The sequence below is a fragment of the Amblyomma mixtum genome, chromosome 1 (genome assembly GCF_055824585.1).
Source record: "Amblyomma mixtum isolate Tamu chromosome 1, ASM5582458v1, whole genome shotgun sequence".
NCBI classification, from domain to species: domain Eukaryota; kingdom Metazoa; phylum Arthropoda; class Arachnida; order Ixodida; family Ixodidae; genus Amblyomma; species Amblyomma mixtum.
Window position 1 is genome coordinate 203,065,508 of NC_143012.1, and position 23,183 is coordinate 203,088,690.

At 43.9% G+C, this 23,183-nt stretch overlaps 1 protein-coding gene across 1 annotated transcript in view; it reads right to left on the reverse strand.

Annotated features, from left to right (window-relative positions):
• Window positions 1–23,183, reverse strand: part of LOC149370581 (MAM and LDL-receptor class A domain-containing protein 1-like) — a 144,861-nt gene that overhangs the window by 31,870 nt on the left and 89,808 nt on the right. The window contains exon 11 of the mRNA XM_089578029.1: window positions 14,506–14,655. Coding sequence (XP_089434155.1) covers window positions 14,506–14,655 — 150 coding nt within the window. The remainder of the gene's footprint in view (window positions 1–14,505; window positions 14,656–23,183) is intronic.

Here is a 23,183-nt window from a genome sequence, read left to right on the forward strand (position 1 = left end):
GTTGCTTTGGAATGCATTTTTCCTGTTCATTATGTTCACACTCTTGCCTGTTCAAAATTTCGAAATACCGGTGCTGTTTTTGTTAACTATCCACATTCTGCATGCGTTGTTGCATTATCCCACCCCGTTAGTGCTGAATTGGAGGGGTGGGTATACAATACGATAATAAACAGTTTTGGTGTGGTTTGCGATTACTTTATAGTGGTTTAACGTCCGAAAGCGACTCAGGCTATGAGGGGCGCCGTACTGTATGGCTGCAGAAATTTCTATCACTTGTGGTCTCGACAGTTCTCGGGCCTCGAGAATTTCACCTGCATCGAAATTCGACCACCATTGCCGGGGTCTAATCCGGGTCTTTCGGAAGTAAATAAACAGTCCATTTTGCATGTGAAAGAAACCATAAGGTGTTAATGGTACGCAATAGATGGCGAGGATATTATTTATTGGCAGCAGGCCTACAGCACGACCCCCCCCCCCCCCCCCCTCCGGGCCACTGCTCGATTCATCGCCATCGTAGTTCTTCACGTAACTTGAAGGTGCCGAGTGATCGTTCTGATCTCGAGCTAGCAAGACCAGCACAGGCGATGAGCCGCAGGGCATGAGGGCGGGCGTGACAAAATGTTTGCCCAGAAACGAAAAGAAAAGGTTAAAGGTTTGCTCCACGACCGAGCCGATGTGCATATGAACTCAAGCCTGCGATTACATAGTCACCGCTCTCCAAATGCCAGCGCCAGACATCCATGGACGCACTGAACGGCCGGCGGTCATTAGGCCTTAAGTATAGTCCGTATGCTCTGTGATTACTGGCGTCGTAGTCGTCAATATGTATAACGTTAAACCACATAGCACAGGCTGAATTTTTCAGTTTGCAGAGAATGATATCGATAGTGGTTGCATTGTGTGGATTTCACATCTGAATTCTTGCTGCATCGGCTGTTAAAATTTAAGGATTCTGCAGACTACAATCCTGAGTTCAGTAGTCTTAGATGTGGTTTTCAAGGTGGGGTTTTTTTTACATGCAGGTAGTAGGTAGGTAGTGTGCCGTTATTCAATAAAAAGTTTACGAATGATTCACTTTTTGCAGATCGAAATGGTGGCTGGACCTGGGGTAATTATTTTCTGTGAAGTGTTTCTCCCTGTGAAACAGGCCAAATTAAATTTGTACGGACACCTTCTCTAAAGGCAAATATTTTTTGATCATTAATGCCCAATGTTTTGCTAAAGCAGGGAGTTGTATTTTCCGCATGCCGCTAAAGTAAATAAATGTGAAACACATTAATACAAAAACAACCATTCATTGACACTACTTTTATTTACTGCCGCCTTAGCCATGGCACTGTGAAAGTGGACTACCATATCCAACGGCAGGCAATAGACTCCACGATTCGCAGCCGCGACACCGTTAGAAAAAAACCAGGTCGTCTTTATTCCCCTTGCTAGTGCTGTTTCACTCACTCATTGCGGATGATCCTCAGTTAGAATAGCGAGAAACACCTGAACTTGATAATGAGAGAAAAAGTCTTCTCAGCCCTGATTTTGAAACTTAATAAATAAAAGAATCCGCAGTTATTTTTGCGCCTTGAATAGCGCGTTAGCTTTATGAACTTACGCAAGTGAGATCTTTTTTTTTTACCTTCAAAACTGGCGTATTTTGTTGCCTTACTAAAATAACGTCGAGTCAAACTCTTGTTTGGGCGAGTTGGTTCATCTTTCAACGGATACGTACTTGCGCGAAGAGGACGGTACACAACAAAGGAACACACTCGACATGTACACAGCGCATTGAATACAATAATCAAATACAAAAAACCATGACACAGACAAACGGAAAGATGATGCATGAGTTATAGTCATAGTTATAGGTTATGAGTTATAGTTATAGGTAAAATAAGTTATAGTTCGATTGAGAATAATCTTCCTAATTCGTCGAAGGTGAGTTTAGCCTGTCCATTTTAGCATAGTTCTTGCCTACACTTCTTGGAGGCTCGTCATTCTCAATAAGTTATAGCCTTGGAGGCAGGAGCCGAACACTGAGGAAGTATACATCACTACCGCGCTCGAGAACAGAGATTGTCCGATGCAGTGAAAGACACGGTTCGCGATCTTTTTTTTTGCAAAGAAAGAGTGTGCTTGTCAGTGCTCAAACCTGTATCCTCGGGCAGCCACTCAAGCGTGCTGGCCACTGCTCCAGAAAAGTAAATCCAGGGCAACAGACCACGTGAGTGATACGGGATCCATCCGCCGGCGACGGTCTTGGACATGTACCATGTTTTAGTTCCAGGAATATACCCTGAAAAGGGCACAAGAAGTATAGTTTTGCTGATGTACGACACAGCTCGGCAATGTTGCTACATCAAACTGTTTTCTGCGCCGAGATAGCGGCGCCCACTTTAGCGGAAAGCCCAGAGATGGATTCTACTGCCGCCTAGAGTAGCGAAATAATTGAAAATAATACAGTAAAGAAGGCAAGAGCAACAGCAATAATAGTTGAGATTCGGCGTTGGCATTCCTAGCAAACCTTTCGATATATACTTGTTTTAAAAAGTTCACAGTTGGCGTGTGTTATTAGCCACCTTTTTACAGGGTTTTCATGTACTGACAGAAATTGGCATAAGTCGCAAAACTGCACATAATTTTTTTATATTATTATATGCTGAACATTTTATGTGCAAGGAAGTCCAAAAAATATAACATATAACAGAGTTCAGGAGAAAGCTTCGGCCGGTGGACCTTGAAGACGACCTCTTCAGATTCGCGACTGTTTCTCTTGAAGGCAGACGCGTTGAATTCAACCTAAAGTTTGATTCCGAAGTAAAACATAGCGCTTTGTGTACAGTTTTAATTGCACCGACGGCTCATGGTAGCGATACATGTACTTGATTTGGTGAATCTTTTAGGTTATAAAATTCTCTTTTAAGTAAAAGTAGCGTCTTTGTTATTTGAACGTATCATTGCCAACACAGGACGACTACAGTCTGTCCACAATGTACCTTTACTGCCTGAAGCTTCTGATTATTTTTGTATGACATTTAAAATAGTGGTTTCAAAATGCAACCATGTGGGATGCTTTTTGAAACAGCAGTCACCGGAGGACAGCTAGTCTATCTAAAATGTCCTCACTGTGAGCTCTGGGAAGACAACTAGGCGCGATAACAAGGACCGTGAATTTTGACAAAACATTCGAAGTCATGAGAGCATTCTGTGCAGTGTGTGGACATTAAATCAATAACAAAAACCCTCTCGAACGAAGTAAAGACATAGGTGAGCACTGCAACTCTACCATATGTTTGAAAATTATATTATAACAATTTACGTTAAAGGGGTGGCAGAAAAGCTCGTCTGCAGTTGAATGTGGAGTATTTGCATGCACCAGCATTAATGCAAGAAAAAACTTCATATAGCGGCCTTGACGAAAGAATTGCGGTGATTGAGAGACATTTTTCAAAATTAGTGCTGCGATATCAACTTGCCGAAGCAACAAATTATACAGCAAAGCAGTAGAGTACGTCAACTGTTGTACAGTTCTTTTAATGTCAAAACTAAAGGTCTAATTACGGCCGACTTCATTACCAGGTGAATACGAATATAATTACCACATATATCGGCACATGAAGATAAAATGAAAACTCCCACTGACACGTCATGAAAGGCAAAGATCTCTGCAGAAATTATTGAAATCAAAGTTCAGTGGATGAAATTCGCTCCGTGTTATCTAGGCTTTAGTGCGAGCGCTAAAAGTAAGGGAACATGTCATTTCGACCTCTAATTGAAGCTTCCTGTTGCGGCATATGGACCTCTTGCTCTTAGCAACACAAACTCTAAACTTATTATACGGCGCAGCCTTGTATCTTCCTAACACCGTGATAATGAATATGTTAGCACATATCTAATGAGCACATTGAGGGTGTTGACATAGGAACATTTTGTTCTTAAAATAACTCGAGCTATAAAACGACCGTGCCTAGAAAGCAAGAATTTTTGAAAATTAAAATTACTTTCTGTTGTTTCAGCGATTCCTTTACTCGAAGCGCATCTGATAACACACACACCATTTTGAGATAACAATGGCAAAATTACATCACTTTTCACAGCAAGATAGTTGGAGGCACTTACTGTTGTCAAAGTAGTGAAAAATTTCAGATCGACTAAGCGGTGTTTTTGTACCGAACAGCGTTATTTACATGCAAAAATGCTTTAAATGTATGACACCTGCCCAAGCTGATTTTTCCACCTGGGATGCATACACAAACCTAATGAGCCCTTTGCGCATCTAACCCATTCACAACAGGAAATGAAGTAAGCGTCTGCGGGGCGTGAACTTACAAAGCATTCCTTTGCGTTCCAGGTGGCAGTTCAGGTACTGGACTCGCCGCACTCTTACGCTTACGGCATTGGCCTCGAAGAAAAACTGCAAAAAAACAAGAATGTTGTGAAAAACATTACCTCAACCTAACCACAATCTAAACGGGAAAGCTATGGATTATAAATAGACATAAAATAAAACCGGATAGGGCACACCACACGGTAGTGGAAGGACGAGTGACTATACTGGAAGAAGTTTGCGCAGCATGTACCGAATAAAGTTTTATCCAACAAGCGCACAATTGCTTCAATGCATTTAAGAAGTACCTTATGGCGCAAACGAAGATCTTACAGGCATTAACGGTTTTATGAAACCAGTATTGGCTACACTGCAGCGCGTAATCGAACGATGGTTTAATTTATCAGCATTTCCATAAGAACGCTGATTGCTTCTGGGCCTGGAGTGAACGGGGCTAGGATCACTATTTTTCAACTCATTTTGTTATTATGTTTTTATATCTGCCTGAAATTGCTTTTTTTTAGCCTTTCTTGAACCAGGGTGCTTAGCAGCAGTTTCTTAGTGGGGGAGCAAGTGCTGCAGCGCTCCTAGCCCAACTCAGTCACAGAAGGGCTGGAAAGTACGAGAGGTTACACGGAGGCTGCTTCGACGATATTGCGAGATAAAGATGCTGGCGTGAATTAGAGCAATTAAGCTTTCTGGGGGAGTTCTACTGTTTCCTCCTGGCTTAGCAGTGAAAGCTCCAGCAAGAACTTGTCAAACCATGACGTCTATCTCTATTTCTGCTTCGATAAACTTTATTACCACTTTTTTTCACTAATAATATAGCCGCTTTTTACCTGTTTCCAGTTAAAACAAGCCTCTCCTTGCACGTCTTTATGACCCACGATTCCTCGTGACCATGTAGTGATCTCGATTACTGTGGATTGGAGGATTTTACACTAGATAATAAGCGCGTCACGCGAATGACAGCAAATAATACCCACGGATGCCCTAAAAGTGTCGTTAGTTACGGTCCACAGAGCATCTGGTGCACAATTCCACGCAGTAAGTTAGCGCAACACAAGATAAGCACAAGGGTGGCTAAAATTTAATTGGTTACTTTCTTATACAATGGACCATTCAGTATATTTTGTCACCTACCTAAGACGTCTAGCGCCTGACCAGTGTCTTTTCCTTGTGCTCAGCTTGTGTTGCGCTAACGAATTGCCTGCAAATATGCCGTTAGAAACTTGAGCTATCCACATGGTCTTTTAGGCTGAGAGTCTGCACAATTCACGTAGAGTATCCTCCGTATAGCGCAAGGGTTCCCTAACATTGTTGTGTTAGACACCTACGCAACATCATGTTTTAGAACGAATGAATGAAAGCGAAAAGAGTGCTTTAGGAGAAAATAAGAGATCACATTTCTGCACAGATCCTTGCTGGCGTTCGTGACAACCGAAAACAAGCGCGTTTGTAAAAATGGCACACAGAAACAACAACAGCATTCTGAGAACCATGGAGCTTGGCGATGCCCTCTGGCAAAGCTGGGCTCACAAGGTTCGCCAAACGACCAACGAATATATAAAACAAACTGTAGAGTTTAGCAATAAAAACACTGGCAAGAAACCTCCTGCGTCAGCATAAAGCTCAACGCTAGATTTCATGTGACGTCTCAGATACCTTGCTCGTAATCATAGTCACCCTGAATACCTGAAAAAGACGATTTCTGATTGCACGCAAGACTCCGTAGCTGTCCAATCCAAAGATAATCCTCAAAGCAGCCGCCATCTCCAAACCAGGCCAGTTATGGAGCAGCTCTAGACTCGATTAGAAGGTTGGTCACATTTGCCAGGACCCTTCCTTCAAAGTCTGCCCCATTCATTTTCTAGCAGCCCAAAGTACCCCCTTCCCTCTGTAGCATCTTGACTTCGAAGAATACAAAGAAGGCCGAAAGACTGCAACACAAGTGGTTTTATTGGCATTTTTCTGTTTGGTCCGCGTGTGCGTTGAGGCGACTTCCTGCACTGCAAACAAGAATTAGCCTATGTGGCTGTGAAAAGGCTGTAAGCTGGCCACTACCTCGTCTACTTTAAGGGGCAGCGAACGCTGCCCAAATCTCGGAGTATATTTCGATAGCTAAATGTAGGGCATGTATACTCTTCGCCGTGGAGGCATATTTCCCCTTCAGGTCATAATAACTTGATGCCGTTAGCAATAAGAGGAGGTTTTTCAACGGGACACCGGAGGTCTTAACGTTAGCAAATAAAGGATATTAGAACCTTATCTAAAATCTTCGTAGCTGCTCGAGGTTCTCATGTTTTGAAGTAAGAATCTGCTTTCCTGGCCAATTGTAAGTATTCCGTATTTTTAGTAGTGGAAATATACCCTGAGCTTGGGCGGCATTCTTGTACTGTATAGCGTACAATAATCTCGAAACAACAAATCTGGACGTCGATCTTCGTAAGCCTCCAACCATCAGCAGCTCCCTGGCTACGACCCCTGAAATAGCTCGATCAACTCAACCGTGTGAGTGCAGAATACCACAGGTTGAGCTACGTCTTCTATGCGCTGGAGGGCACCTTTCTTGAGGACCTGCAATACCCTAACGAGGGCCACCCTGAAGACATTCGAAACAAGATGGCGAAATGAAAGCCCATACTGCTATTAAAGGCGCGCTTACATCACCCCAAGAATGGTGTCGTCGAAATTCTGATTAACATTACATCCGCCTGTTCCTATATTCCAGGTAGAACCAACGCAACTCCCCTTTTTTTTCCCTCCTTTGTAGAGGCTGTTTCCATCGTGACGGACCAACCGAGATAAATCTGTAGGCACGGTGCCACAGAAACGATTCCCTATCTCAAATTAACATGCATTTGAGATAAGGAAGCGTTTCTGCCTACAACACCCGCAGCTATTAGTTTCATCACTATACGATTTTACAGGGTAAAAAGTAGGTTTACACTAGCCTGAACACGGTAACTTTGGCTGGTTCTATTACTTTTGGACGCAGATTTCGTGTTCCCTTTTTAGGTACCAGCAGAAATTTGAAACACCTTCCCATTTCTGAATGCGTCACAAATATAGAAGGACTGCCCACGTGAAACATGGAGAGTCACTGAGCTTGAATTTCTTTTCAAAAAACTTTCTCCTACGGCGCCAAGCGCCGAGTGCTTACCCGAGCTCCTGCGTCCCATTTTCCAGTCATCACAGTAATGCTCCTCCAATGCGTTTCAGCTTTTGGCGGCCTTCTCAAGACGGCAAGCGGAACAACGTTTCTATAACCGGCGTAGGCATGACGCGGTGGTACAATACCGAAGACAAGGCGAGCAGTTGCTGCAAAAAAATGAGCATTTTTTGGCTCTTTAACATTTGCGTGCTAAGAATTATTACCTCGTATGTTTACGCATTGTGTAACAAATTTACTAGTACTCTTTTATATACCTCGTAAGCGCATAATTGGCAAAGCCTGTCAAATGTAGCCGAATTCTTGCTTAGATCACGGACGAAGCTTGAGAAAAACATGAATTGCACTGCCGCATATTGCGAACGATGATTGCATCAGTAAAAGCTACGGCTGTCGGTTATATAGGCAGGGATACAAGCATTGCCTAATCTTAACATTCTGAGACATTGTACTTTTATATTATCTTTACTGCAGCCATTTTACAAGAAAAACTTTCTTGCTTTCTTTCCCCTTGCAACATTTTGAACATCTCAGTAATCTAACCTGACGAACCGGGACCTCGGACTCGGCCGTCCCAATGTTGTCTAAACCGTGAATGCATCTGAGGGCGATATGAAATCCATCTGACTTTCTAGCACGCAAGACTTTCTTGGGATGGCGTTGCGCACACGAACAAACATACACAGGAAGGAGCAGAAGAAAGAAAGAGCGCAAACGGTCCTTCCTGTGTATGTTTATTCGTGTGCGCAACGCCATCCCAAGAAAGCTATGCACCAACTCGCCCAGCCAGAAGTTCTTCTACATTAGTTATCACGCCAGATTTGGACGTTAGCACAAGGGCGCATTTCCACTCTGTTGTTCTTTCCGAATATTTTAGAATACAATTTATGTCAACCGCTTTTACACTGTTTCAGTGCTTTCAGTGCTGATTTCACACAGTGGCAATAGCCTTTACCATTCTTATCAAGAATTCTACAATGTACTTATGAATAAAGTCAACAGTCTCCGAAATCAACAAAAAAGGTTTGGAGAATATTTTAAAATTTTTGATATATATCAACTGGAAATTTTTAGTGCTTTCATTTTATGCCTGAAAGACGGTTCAAGCAGAGCCTCGGTTCAGGAAGTCCTGATGCCATAGGTTGCATATTATGTTCTCGCACGGCTGCCACCTATTCGTGCCACGTGACACTTGCGGTGGCAAAGGACGTTATCTGGCCGCCACTATGAAGGAAGGTGGCGCTGGCGAACATTCTCAACTGTAGTTTGCACGCAACGCAAATATCCGCGAATGTACAAGGTAACATAGACGTCGCCATAGCTGAGTTCGTAGAACAGGGGACGCCAAATTCGGAGGTCGTAGGTTCGGATTCTATTGGCGGCAAGTGGTTGTTTTTCATCTTTGTAATCAATAACCTTTCAGGCATAAAATGATCGCACTGCTAATTTTCCATTCACATTCACATAGAACATAACAAAAAACCCAATTAATTTATGCTTTCTTTGGTTTTCAAGTTTTGGTTTCCTTTACATGTGTGTTATAATGAACTTCTGATTTTCGTACTCTTGTCTGCTCATTCTACAATAGTGGTATCATGAAGCCCTTTGACAGCGCTATAGGGTTGATGGGAAAATGTCATATATCAATGTAGACACGATTTATAATTGTCGTTATATCGTCGGTATGGAGTACAAAGAATGTGTGTGCGCAGAATTCAATTAATTACTATGGCCAGATCTCGGGAGATTTTCGGTGCGTCGTTGTTTACCTAACCCTCGTTATGTCGAAGGTATCAAGTGTCAAAACATCCCGGGAACATAATTGTTTTTATCGATGGAAGTACAATGTCGGAAGAATGTTGGCTGGTTGTCGCTCACCAAAGTTGTTGTGTGCAAGGAATAAAATATAAAATATGTCAATCAAGGCAATTCGATTTAATAGAGGTGTTTAGATGCCGGAAGGTTGTTCGCAAGCTGTTCATATATAATAACGATGAAGAAAGCTAATACACAGTGAGTTGGTTGCTAATGAGTTGTATCAAAATTTGTCTTTAAACACTGTATTGAGTGCGACAAAAACATTTGTAAGGCAGCGCTGATTCCACTTAGCGCGAGTGTGTAATCACCATATTTTTTTATTTTTTTTTACCATGAAAAGCTGCGGGTTCTTACTGAAGGTATCGGCGCTTCAGGCCATTCTGGTTTGATTTTGGAGGATTTAACGACCGAGAAAGGCATTATTTCGACCACCTGAGATTATTTGACGTGCACCAACCTTGCATAGTACACAGGTCTCTAGCATTTAACCTCCATTGAAACGCGACTGCCGCGGCCGGTACCAAACCAGCGTCTTTCAAGACACCAGCCGAGCACCATAACCACTGAGCCATCGTGGCGGTTTTCTTGGACACTTTCTAGCAAAATTTTGAGGTATGCATCTGGTTCAGTGTTTTTTGAAGCTGTACTTCTGCTGTAGTAGCAACATGGGTTCTTAATGCTCTAACTAACCTTCTGTCCACCACATCAAATTCTGTCCTAGATTTCTATTTCCTTTAAAGAAAATGACCGCTGTCAAATGAATAAATAACGGAGAAACAAAGAAGCTCTGTAAAACAAAGATTTGAGTAAAAAAATGTACATTGGGTAAAAAGCATACTCACGGTCATCAGGTATGTGGAAGCTGAATTTGACCGAGCAGGTGATAGCCATGCTACCCAAATGTGGTGTAATCATTGATTTTCTGCCGCCCTCAGGCATGTCTGGAAAGTTGCATGGTAGAGTATCACCTCTTTGATACAGCTTATTAAAGCACGCCTCGAGGATACGCGGAAATAACAAATATATCTAGCGTGAGCTGCAGAAAAAAACAATAGGAATCGAAATGGATGTGAAAATCACAAAAAAAGCAAATATTAGCACATGACATTCCGTGATCTTGTTTAGACTTGTGCGAGAACTGAAAAAAAAAAGAATAAATAGACGTGATTCCGAATTTCAAACCTTTGCGGAAGAAAAACGCCACATGACAGGCGATCCCTCTCTCTCGTTCCTATGCAAACTTATCGTCATTTTATTCCTATATGACCGCTTTCTGCCCTTCGCTTGAGTCGCTTCTTTGTTGAGATAAATTTTCACATCGACTGTAGGCGTTGGGTTTAACCAATTTTCTTGTAACAGATATCAACAAAATGTGATTTTTAATGATACCTTCGATTTAGTCGGATGTGCTGTATTTCTGTGCACAGTTTACTCCTACATGCCGTGCGTAACCGACGTAATTATTTTTAAAACAAACCATGCGGGACTGTGCTACGTTAGAGCCTTCAGCTTTGCTTAATATGAACTTTATTTTCAGTATTGGCATTGTCTCTTAGCTAAGCCTGAGTTGAACTGGAACGCATTTTTTCCACTGAATGAGTAACAAATCGATGTTCATACTCTGGTGTTGCGAAAGAGGGGTGCAAAAAATTATTTCTCACGACCAATGGAGCATGCGGTTCGCAGTAATAACCTGCAGCCACAGGTAAATGCTACATGAATAAGAAAACAATACGCTAGACAGAAGCTGTATCTAGTTGAAACCAACTGCCATGCGAAAGCTACCAGATTTTGGACGCTTGTTCGTATTTCTTCAACGTCAGGCCTCATGATGCGAAGGTTTCCGTGTGGCTCCAACCACCCTTCATGGGTGAGCATAGGTTACAATAATGCACGAGAAATCCGACTGTTAAACGTTATACATATTCACCACCTATTGACTTTACTCCTTGCTTGAGCTGAGCGTTCACAAACACCCTTATTTACGTACTGAAATCAGGTGCGCAAAGAAGGCGCTATCGTAATTTCTGCGCAATTTTCAAGGGCAACTTTCGATTACAAAGCCTAGCAAAAGTTTACGTTAATTATTCATATGAGTGAGGATAAGAATACCACTGAGCTATAGATTTTGTATCCTCGACTCTTGATATACGCATTCATTCACAGAACACCTCCGCCTGAAGCCACATGTACAGAGCACCATTCTCTTAGTAGAGCAGAATGTTGGGCCAGTTGGTGTAGCGACATGTTCAAGAAAACTTTGCGCAGAATAACACAAGACGGAAGGGAGAAACACGTACACACACACGAGCCTTGTTAGCTTGTTAGCTTCTCTTGTTAGCTTCACAAAGAAACTACCAAACGGCAATCAACCCCTTGAGTATTATGCTGGAGATCCTGCACATTCTCACAGCATTAGATAAGACTATTTGCGTAGCTAAACGGTTGCTGGAGCTGACATGAGTACGGAGCTATGATACGGTGTTCCCCGTAACTTGAGACAAGGGCTTAAAAAAAAGCTCTGCGTCGGAGATTGTTGAAATCAACATGTTTGCCGTCGTATGGGACTGCGCCGAACATTTGTTAAGTTCCGCTTAATTAGTTATTTAGCTAATTTTAGCTATGCACGTTTTTTATATTCACTTCAGCGTGAAGGGCGGTTCGTTAATTTTTGGAGGGTGCTAAAAACAACCGGTCGAGTTCTTTTTATCAACGTATCTCTTGCGTGGTCCTTGCTTCCAACATTTAAAGAAAGCCCATGAAATGTCACAGAAGAAAGCCTGACTTCGCTCTTGCAATATCCTCTTGCCGCGCTGATAAACGCGTTTTGAATTAAGGAAGCATGCCGAGTTATTATCTTGAAATGAGTGACCGACACCGCTGTCAGCACAGCCTTGGAAGTTAATCATCACCACATTCTTTCGGAGCATGTAAAGCGCGCGCTCTGATCTTCGATAAATGATTGGCCGGCCACCGGCAGCCATTTCAGACGGAGCATTTACTGAGCCGTCACGAAGAAAAAAAAATAAAGAAAGAATGAAAAGCAGAGAATGGAGGCCACGGCCAGCGTGCACGTTTCTTAACGTTCAAACAGCGGCTGGGAGGGCCTAAATATGGTAGCCCTTGAGCAAATTCACGTTGTTTTATTTTTTCTTTAATGTTAAGCGAGCTTTCCTTATATGCCTGAAAAGAGGAGTGGCAAGGAGGTACAGTCTTTGTCAAAAATATGCAGGCCAAGGGGTCTGCTTCTGAGCCCTGCAACGCGACTTCTCTTGCATACACAGAGACCCTAACCTCACGGAGGCAGGTGGAACTTCAACCCTCCTGCCTCCGTGAGGGAGGAAGTATGGTTGAAGTTCAACCTCAAACCTCCCAAGCTTACGACTGCCAGATGTGCTAAAGAGCCCCGTTATGCGACTTGGAATCAAAGCCCTTGGGCTGTATATTGAAGCGAAAAGCTTCACTAGGCTAGTCAACACCGAGGCCAGCGTGGGCCCCGTCGACAGAAAAAGCCACAGGCGCGCATGCGCGAACTGCGTGACGTCACGGTGTATACCCGAACCACGCCGTAACGGAAGGAAAATCAAAAGAAAATTAGTTTTAAGGAAAGGAAACGACGCCTGTCTCTCTCATATCTTGGTGGATACCTTGAACCGCGCCGTAAGGGCCTTAATAAAAATGGAATGAAATGAAAATTGCTTTTAAGGAAAGCAAATGCCTGTCTCTCATATCTTGGTGTACACCCGAGAGGAATGCACGCCACAGTACTTGTCTTTAAAGCAACCTTCTAAGACAGCCCCGTATTCACTTTATGCGCGGCTCCTCCCCCGCCTTGCCGCAGCTTTTCGCTTCGAGATATCCAGGCTTAACCTTAGCTAAGCCACAGCCATTTTTTTTGACAAAGAGTGTCCGCCGACACAAAAATTGACAGTTGCTGAACCCCTCTACAACATGAACACCTTTAGCCTTAAAGTGAATAATAAAAATTTCGCATTTAATATTACTTATTAATTAATCAAGAATAATGTAAAAAAAATGTTCTCAGCGACGCCAGATAACCGCAAACAATATCTGCTTGGTTTCACAGATCTGTAGTTTCCCAATTTATTTTATCCGTGGGCTCAAGTTACATGAAACACCTTGCATATACCGGTTGTGAGGAAGCCGAAGCCCCATTTTTTATCGCAAATTATTTGAATGCTGCCATGCTTCCGAGTTGTTTAAAAGGATCTCACTTGGGTGCAGCAGCGTGTACTCGGCATAGCCTTCCACGTCACTCAACTGACTTTCTCCGCTTCTGAAGTGCTGATTCTGCCTCCATCTCGGCTCTGCTCTCCATGTCCATCCAAAGCGGGAACTGGGGTCCTCGTTCGTAAGTCCGCACAAATCTGCAGTAAACTCGCAGGAACCTGATGAAATAAAGAGATCTTTTTGAAGAAAACGTTTACCTCGTCGTCGGGAGCAGAAGTTAGCATGACAAGCATTGCAGTAGCGGCGTAGAACACACTAGGGCGGCTGCAAGCAGGTGGCAGCCCTCAGAGTGTTGATAACGGCGCTCCGGAGCGGTCTTGACACCAGGAGTGCTTCGTCCGGGGCGCCTTCATGCAGAGCGGAAAGGTTGTGAACACAGCACGGGAGGGTCTCTTAATTTTAATCACAAGTGTACAATAACGGCTGGTTGGGCTAGTTGGTATAAATTCATTGCCACGAGGCAGCGCACAGAGACGACGAACAAGAAAAGACACACAGCAAGGCGCTAACTTTATTTTGCGTGCCCAGCAGATGGAGCCACCCAGCCACAGACTGCTTGAAGGTCAGGCGGGCATAGCCCCGCACGGATGTACCAAGAAGCAACCCTCGCTCGACATGCACACACAGCGACTACCGACGTCAGGAAGGCCGGATCACAGAAGGATGCACAGCGCCTTACTTTGTGTATTTTGTTGTTTGTCATCTCTGTGCGCTGCCTGGTAGCAACAAGTGTACGAGGCAGATTAGCGGTGGGGCCGCAACTTCTGGTAAGTCATGCTCCTTGAGGAAGCTTATTATAAAAATGAAAGTAGTTGCGTTATTTTCTGCCGTCTTTTTCCTAAGAATGCCCCTTACGGGAGAGATCGCTATGTTGCAGAGATTGACCTGTAAAACCTTTGTTTATTGTGACGTGAAATTTCGTTCCGTGACCATTTTCACTCACCGCACCGGGCTTCGTCAGCACCGTTGGCGCAGTCGTTTTTGAAGTCGCACACCTTATCGCGGGCAATGCATTCGCCGCTGCCGGCACAGTTGAATCCGTTGTCCTTGCATGTAATTGCAGGCGTGGTGAGAGGCGGGGCTTTTGGCAGGGCTAAGATGACCATGCCAAGCGAAACAAAGAAAAAAAACGCAGCCTAACTTGCAAGAACACAAGAACTGCAAGACAATTAAGGATTAACACGCGACGACATGCATTGCTACCCGAGTGATCTCGAATTTCTAATCACATTTTACACTGGCAAACTGAAGTGACAAAACTGAGTGCATGATTGAAATTCACGTAAACTAGAGACGGCGAACAGCAGTATTAAAAGGTCAACCAATGAAACCGAAGCAAAGTGACAAAGGAACAAATAGAGAGCAGATGAGGACGTGCTCCAAGCAGTATATCTGTTTAGACGTAGTCATGCCATATTCAGAGCATGAGAAAGAAATCGTCGCCAAAGTAACATTATCCTGGAGTAGGATTTGGAAGCATGGACTGATTAGAAACTATTCTTCCCTTAAGCCAGCCACGGCTGCCATGCTACCGAAGACTCTCTAACCTCATCTGATCTCCCAAGTGTCTGCCGCCTACGACTTCATTTCCTCTGCATAGCCCTCTCTGTCTTGAAAATTGACAGTAGGTTTGCGTCGTTAGGCCAAATGCAAAATAGGTGCGCGAGAACTTCGGTTTTCACTTCGGTTCCTCTGTTTGGAACCATTCTTCACAAATAGCAGTTGTTCGAATAGCGCCAATGGGATAATTCTCATGCACACGGAATTAGTCATGTTGTACACTCCTGCAGCAGTGGTGCGATGGTTAAGCCGTTGGCCACCGCCTACGATGGCCGGTGCTGCCTTTGGTGGGGCTTACAAGAACCAAGTTGCTACTTCTGCGTAACCAATATATATATATATATATGTGGCGCTGTTGGCTTCTCCATATATATGGCTTCTCCATATATGGCTTCTCCATATATATATATATATATATATATATATAATTTTAAAATATAGTCTTTTTGGGGTAACAATATGTCTTTTGTAGCTTAGTACTATCTGTGTTTGCGGACACTAGAAAACTGGTGAATCGTCTTACGTAGTAAATTGCTTTACTCATTTTTAATCATTACCATCATAACTAGTAGAGTTAGTCGCCTAGTGGCAATTAGAGATTTGTAGCCAGTTGTTAGTAATAGCAATATTCATATTTAGAATTTGAATTTAGATTACCAGTGCCATTTTGGCTGGACAAAATTTGGCCTTTTCGACTAGTTACGTGCACTCGAGGGGTTTCTTTGCTTGCATGCTTTCGAAGGCGCATATATCTTCGCCCGACGAAGCCAGATTTTGTCGAACTACAGGGAAGAGGGTAATCGCGTTTTCGAAGATCTAAAAACTGATATGGCTATTACTAACGACCGGCTACAAGTCTAATTGAAACTAGTCGCCTAACTCTGCTAGATAAAAGTGAATTATTAAAAATTAGTTAACCAGCTCACTATTTAAGACGAATATCTTGAGAATTTCTGAAAGTGCATATATATATATATATATGCTTAATTGCTTAACGAGGGCCTCGGTTCCTGACTGCCTTGATGCCATAGGAAACATAAGAGGTTCCTCATGCACTTTCCACCCTCACCGTACGATGACGTTCCGCGAACGTCACACCAGAGGTAAGTCGGGATGCACTACGTCCGCCGCTTATGGACGCGGGTGGCGCTGATGAACACTGTCAAGGTTAGGTCACTTCTAAACGTAAATACCCCCGAATGTAGATCTGACAGCTGTCGCCGTAGCTCAGTTGGTGGGGCACCGGGAGCGTAATTTGTAGGTCGTGGGTTCGGTTCTCATCAGCGGCATGTGTTTTTTTTTTCGGTTTTTATGATCAATTATCTTATAGGCGATAAAATACGAGTCTGTCTTGAAAGTAATCAGACAAGACGCGGCGTGACGCGTGCATGCACTAGATTGAGAAAGAGCTCTTGGGGGAACGAGGGGGAGCCTTCAACTTCAGAATGCGACGAGCTTAGTTTTCTGCGAGCAGGCGAAACGAGTGGACGTCTTCGAGCTTGTACCCATGTTTCGTCACTCCGTCGAGGAAACCATGAAGCGAACGTTGGAACAGCGCTACGCGTAAGTCACCTGCCCAGTCAATCAACGTGGTGAAGACACATGCACGATACGATGTCCAGGTCGCGTGTTCTAATGGCACAAAGCATTTACAAACGGTCGTTACGACGGTCACGACGAGCAATGGTCCGGGCGCCCGTAGATCACGGTTACGGACGGTAACGCTGACTGTGTGGTCCTGAACGTTTCACGGCCATTTGTAAGTGCTTTGTGCCATTTTAACCCTTGCTATCTGCACATTGCATCATTACCACATGCTGTCAAATGTCTCGGTCGGTGATTTACTCAGTTTATTGCAAGGATTCACCGCGTCGAGCTGTTCCGGCGTTCGCTCCATGGTTTCCTCGACGCAGCGACGAAACAGGGGTGCACGTTTGAACACGTCCACTCGCTTCACCTGCTCGAAGCCAACTGAGGTCTTTGAAGTAAGACATGATGTTGGGCTAGTCGGTTCATGGTTAGAGCGAAACAAAACTGCGCGAAGACGACGGGACAAAAGAAACGCACGAATACTGCGCTTTGTGTGTGTGTATTCGTGCCTTTCTTTTGTCCCTTCGTCTTCGCGCAGCTTTGTTTCGCTCTGAGGTCTTTGCATTGTGAAGCTGAAGGTTCCCCCTCCTTCCCCCAAAAGCGGTTTCCCGATCAAGCGCATGCAGGCGCCACACTGGGACTTGTCTCATTACTTTAAGGACAGACCATGTATTCATTAATATTCGCTATTGATCAACGCCACAAAATAAAAAAACATAAAAAATCCCCGCTGTTCCTTGGTTTCCGTATTCCGTGTTCCTTGGCTGTCGGCTTCTCTCATATATATATATATATATATATATATATGTATATATATATATATACAAACACACACCTTCTAAATTCGGGGAATGGCCACTATCAGTGCTACCGCATTAAAAATGAGTTAAATGCATTGCTAATATTTTTCTTTTGGAGGACAAAATTTGAATTGTGTAACCCATTCACGAAAGTAAATTGAAAAAGCTAGACGCAAGCGCCGAGCGCAAGGCTGTCCTTCTACTTCTGATGTCAGTGACGGCTTGCCAACTTTAGTCTGACGCTGCGAATGCTGACAAGCGCATTTCCCAGCATTAGTTGTGACCGCATATGTTTTTTTACCCCCGCAAGTAGCCGGAAGACCACTTGAACTAAGGTGATGGCTATAAACTTGCGAGATGGATGCCGGAAATGCTTGCTAGGTTTATATGAAGGAAACTCAAATTCTTTTTAACAAGTTATTTAATTCAACGTCATTTTATTACTGCTTGTTTGAAAGGAAAAGTGGCTAGTTGAGTAAGTAGAAGATAGTTTGACGTAGCACGAGATTAGTCGGCTTGACGCGGGTTCGAGCTTTACCTACAACCTCCGCACTTCAGATGCGACACCGGGCCTGCAGAGGTATACTGGTAGCGTTCATCTCTTCTGCTTTTGAACATGTTTGCGCTATTTGTGACGCACGTAGAGCACCATCAGGCGTTCACTGCGGACTGAGCTGGATTCTAAGGCTGTTGCTCTTCTTGCATATAATATAACGAGCCCTTCTTCACCTATGTTTTTATTTTCCGACATCTAACTTGCCTAAGAATTAAAACTGTACACAAGTGGAATATTCCAAGTTGTTCTGCGTTAGACGGCCGTCAAGTTTTTATTCACAGTGGTCTCTGTTTGTCTCTTGATGGGCGACTGCACAACTTATTTGAGAAATCCGCGATATTCAATGATTAAAATCTAGGCCTAGCCACAAAAATATCTGGGCCCTAAACTTTTGAAATATTGCACAGTGTGTTTGTATTCACCATCAAGAAATGTCTTACCTTTGCTTGAAGCTTCACAGGCCTCTGTGAAAGATATGTCGTCGATAGCTATGTACCCATAATGCAAAGGCTTGGTGCGCCTCCCCGAGAAGGAAACCTTAGAAAAAAAAATTGTCGATCGTGTTAAGCACACTCTGTTTTGCACGGATCCAGTGCTTCGCTCCTTACTTTAAGCGCATGTGTTGACACGTAGCCTGTTTCACTCACGCTAACGTACAGGTCCGACAGAAGGTGCGAATGGTTTTCCTGACTTTACATCAAGCAGTGGAAAGTCCTCGGTTTCGTACGAGACCATATTTCTTTGCAAGGGAATGTACCCACTTCAGAGGAAGTCACAAGAGCTTGAATTTTAATTCTCCTTAGGGTGTGTTTACGAGAAAATAGTGATGTCACGGTTTCAAACAAATATTATTTTTACGCAAGCCACAAGTGTTGCCTGCTGGAATGCTTGGCTTTCAATAATAGTTCTGCAAGTGCTCTAACTAGCTTCATTCTCGGTTTGTCACAGTGCCGCAGCCTCTTCTATGAACTCGAAACGGGCCTGCGCGTACAACGGCATGTATTTGTTTGTTTACGCAGTGCCCTTTCATAAAAAAAGGCGGAAGCACTCTACACTGTTTAAGCATACTGCGTATAGAATTACTCCAGGTACTAAGTGGTCAAGTTTGGTATGAACGCGCTTTTTCTGCGACAAATTTGACAGGGATTGACTTTAAACGTGCACAGATACAAGGTCAAAGCAAAACAAAAGATGAACTGCTTGTGCGCTTCGTGTGCGCTCTTGCTCTGTCATTGCCCCTTTGCACCATTTACATTGGCATTAATTACCAACTAGGCCAAACCAATATGCTATTGAGGTTGTCTTCATCATCAGCCTGATTAAAACCACTGCGAGACAAAGGCCCCTCCCGTGACTTTCCAATTAACCTTGTCCTTTCCCAGCTGCAGCTACCGTATCCCCGCAAATTTTTGAATCTCGTCCACCCACCTAACTTTCTGCCCCCCCCCCCCCCCCCCCCCCCCCCCGCCCCTGCTACGCTTGCCTTCTCTTGGAATCCACTCCGACACCTAAGGACCTTCAGGCCCTTAAGGACCAGCGGGTATCTTGCGTTCGCATTACATGCCCTGCCCAAGCGCATTTCCTCCCCTTTATTTAGACTAGGATTTCATTCACCCGCGTTTGTTCCCTCACCCATTCCGCCCGCTTCCGGTCTCTTCTCGTTACACCCATCATTTTTCTTTCCATAGCTCACTGCGTTGTCCTCAACTTAAGCTGAACCCGTTTGGTTAACCTCCGCGTTTTGGCCCCATAGGTGAGTACCGGCAAGATACAGCTCTTATAAACTTTTCTTTTGAGGGATATTGGTAAACTGACATTCATGATCTCAGAGGACCTGCCATATGCACTCCACCCCACTCTTATTCTTCTAGCTATTTCCCTTTCATGAACCGGATCAGCAGTCACTACCTGCACTAAGTAGCCTTATTCCATCACCACCTCCACTACCTCATTGTCAATTGTAATCTGCTGTTCCCTTGCGAGACAGTTGATCATTACTTTCGTTTTCTGCATGTTAACTCGTAGACCGTTATGTTCTGCCTACCTCATTGATAATGTTTTGAAATGCGTCCCCAGAGTGACTTATATCATTAGCGGATCACAGGTTACTAAGGTACTCTCCATTAACTCTTATCTAAAGCAATTTCCCAATCCAGGGCTCAGAACACCTCCTGTAAACAGACGGTGAAAAGCATTGGCGAGATAGTCTCTCCCTTCTTGACACCCTTCCTTCCTAATTTTATTGCTGATTTTATGGGGAACTAGGGTAAGTGTGCACTGATTATAAATAGCTTCCAGTATTTTAACATAAGACTTTTTTCCACCCTGATTCTGCAGTTTCTGCATTACTGCTGAGGTTTCCACTCAGTCAAAAGCTTTCTCGACACTAATGAAGGCTATATATAGGGAATGGTTCCATTCTGCGCCGTTCACTCTCACCTGATTGATGGTGTGAATATGATATATTATCGAATATTCTTCAGAAAAGCCTGCCTGATTATTTGCGCGATTACAGTTTTATGTTGTCGTGATTCTATTAGCGATTACCTTAGTAAATACCTCGTAGGCAACTGAGAGTCAGCTGACCGGTCTGTAATTTTTCAAGCCCTTGCCGTCTGCTTCCTTATGAATTCAGATAATTATGATAATATTAGCTTCCTTCCAAGCGTCAGGTACGCTCTAGGCCATAATGCATTGCGTATACAGGGTGTCTCGTTTTCTAGCGCAATCTACCCTCCATCCTTCAACAGGTCAGCTGATACCTCATCCTGAGCAGCTTCTTTCCCAATATGCATTTCTCCTAAGCCTTTCTTTACTTCCTCTTTCTTTACTGGCGGGATGTCCCCTTACTGCGCGCTGCTGCCTCTCTCATTAACGTTATGATTACATCAGCTATTGTATAGTTTCGTGTATAAGCCTTCGCCTACTGTAACTATCTTATCCATATTGCAAATGACATTCTCCTCTTTGTCTATTCGCGCATACATCTGGTTTCACCTATACTTAGCTTCCTCTTCGCTGCTTTTAGGCTACTTCCTTCCTTAACAACAAGCTCGTTTCTCTCCATATGACGTAGTTAGACCGCAATCAATTTTTTGCGTTTCGCATCCATCGAGAAGCGGCTGCCACAGCTGGGTCTTGCCTATAGCGTTGCGTGCGGGGGGAGTGCGGGGTTAACTTCTTTATGTCAGGCTACCTTGCGCTTATTTCGTAACATTCGCAGCTGTTCGAATTCTATTCTGTCCGTACGGTTAGACACTTTCACCCTTTGGCGTTTCTTGAACAGACTTTTCGGCCCCTTAGATTGCTGGTATACTGTCGAAACATCCTGTCGCCCACTTCAGCTGCGCAATCCGTAATGATAGCTGTGAGATTATCGCTCATTGTTTGAACGATAAGAGAGTCTGTCTCAGCTAAAGCCTAATATCTGTTCTGGAGCGATCTCCTGAATTACTGTACTTTACCTCTTTCCGCAACCTCGTTAATGGGCTTCCGCTTCACTAATTTCTTCCGTTCCCACTTCAAGTCTAAGCTAACTCGAGACCTTACCATTGTGTGGCCACTACAACGCACCTTTCCGAGGACCTCCAGTTCTGCGCGATATCAGGGTGAGCGCATAGTATGAAGTCTATTTCATTTGTAGTCTCACCAATGGGCTTTACATCCGTCTATTCTATTTTTAGTCTCACCATTGGGGTTTCTGTCTGTCCACTGCCTGTTCTCGCATTCCCCGAAAGAGGTATTCGTGATTTGTTATTTATTTCTCTCTGCGAGCTCTACTGGTACCTCCCCCTTGTTAAAATCGCCTGCTGCTTGGTCTCCGACTGCTTCTTCTCTGCCTTGGCATTGAGGTCGCTAATCAGTACACTGTACTGTTATTTTACTTTGTTCATTGCCGATTCCACATCTTCATAGAAGCTTTCAACAATGTGTTCAACATGGTTGGATGTGGCGCGAAGGCCTGCACCACCTTCAGCTTCAACCTCTTATTAAGCCTAATTAGGATAGCTGCCATCCTCTCGTTAATACTACAGATCTTCTCTATGTTTCTAATTATATCCTGCTTGATGAGAAAACTGAAAATCCCACACCTAGCTCTCGCCCGTCTGCTAATTTACGATAGCACAGTACGTGCCCGCCCGTTAGTACAGTATACGCCTTATCTGTCCTCATAAACTCACTAAGCCTTATGACATCCCATTTAATACCCGCTAGTTCCTCGAACAGTACTGCTTGGCTAACCTTACTGGATAAGGTTGTATCGTTAAACGTCCCCGAGTTCAGTTTCCAAAGGCGGCCTGTCCGGAACCAAAGAATCTTAGCACCCTCCGCTGCGTCAAAGGTGTGACCGCCGCCTCGGTCAATTGCTCCGTACCCGCTGGGGACTGAGGACCGGGGTTTAATTCGTTGGTTCCTAGAAGTTTGCGGCCAAGTACTATAGGCAGCATGGTGTCAATTGTGGTCGCCGATACCGGGCTATTGAGGTATAAGCGCATTATTTGTCGCCATGTGCAAACGTTTCAATTGTGCGAAAACCAGAAACCAAGCCGGATCACAATCGCACCCGTTCGTGCGTAACTGGCAGCTCAGCAGTTGTAACCCCATGTTTCCAGTGTCCAAGGTGGGAGACCAGCCAATACCCGTTTCTTGTGATACCATAAAATTTAACACCGTTTAAAGAGAGGCACAGCGATAGAAGCGTTCATTAAAAGAGAAGCCAATGGGAAGTACACCGAAGCTGAATTCAGGAGAAGAAAAATTCCCAGGGACATCTAATTAAATTATTTCTTGTCAGTGCGACAGCACTACAAGCTTTTGATGTTTTCACTTCGAGTTTTTGGTCACTTTCTCATGGTTCTGTTTGCGGACCACTACACGTCTGTCTGCAGACAATCAAAAACCACTTCGGGTGCTCTAAATGGTGGTTATATGGTGGTTATTCTAAATGGCCGACGCGGACGCATTGAAGATAATCCGAAACGTACAGGGACGCCGCTTTTGGTCCTTTTATCAACGACAGCGCATTCTTTTCCCGATAAGCTTTCTAATCCTATATCATTAAGAAGGGTTTTGGCCGAACATGCAATGCAGGTAACTCAGTGCGTTGTCTCTTAT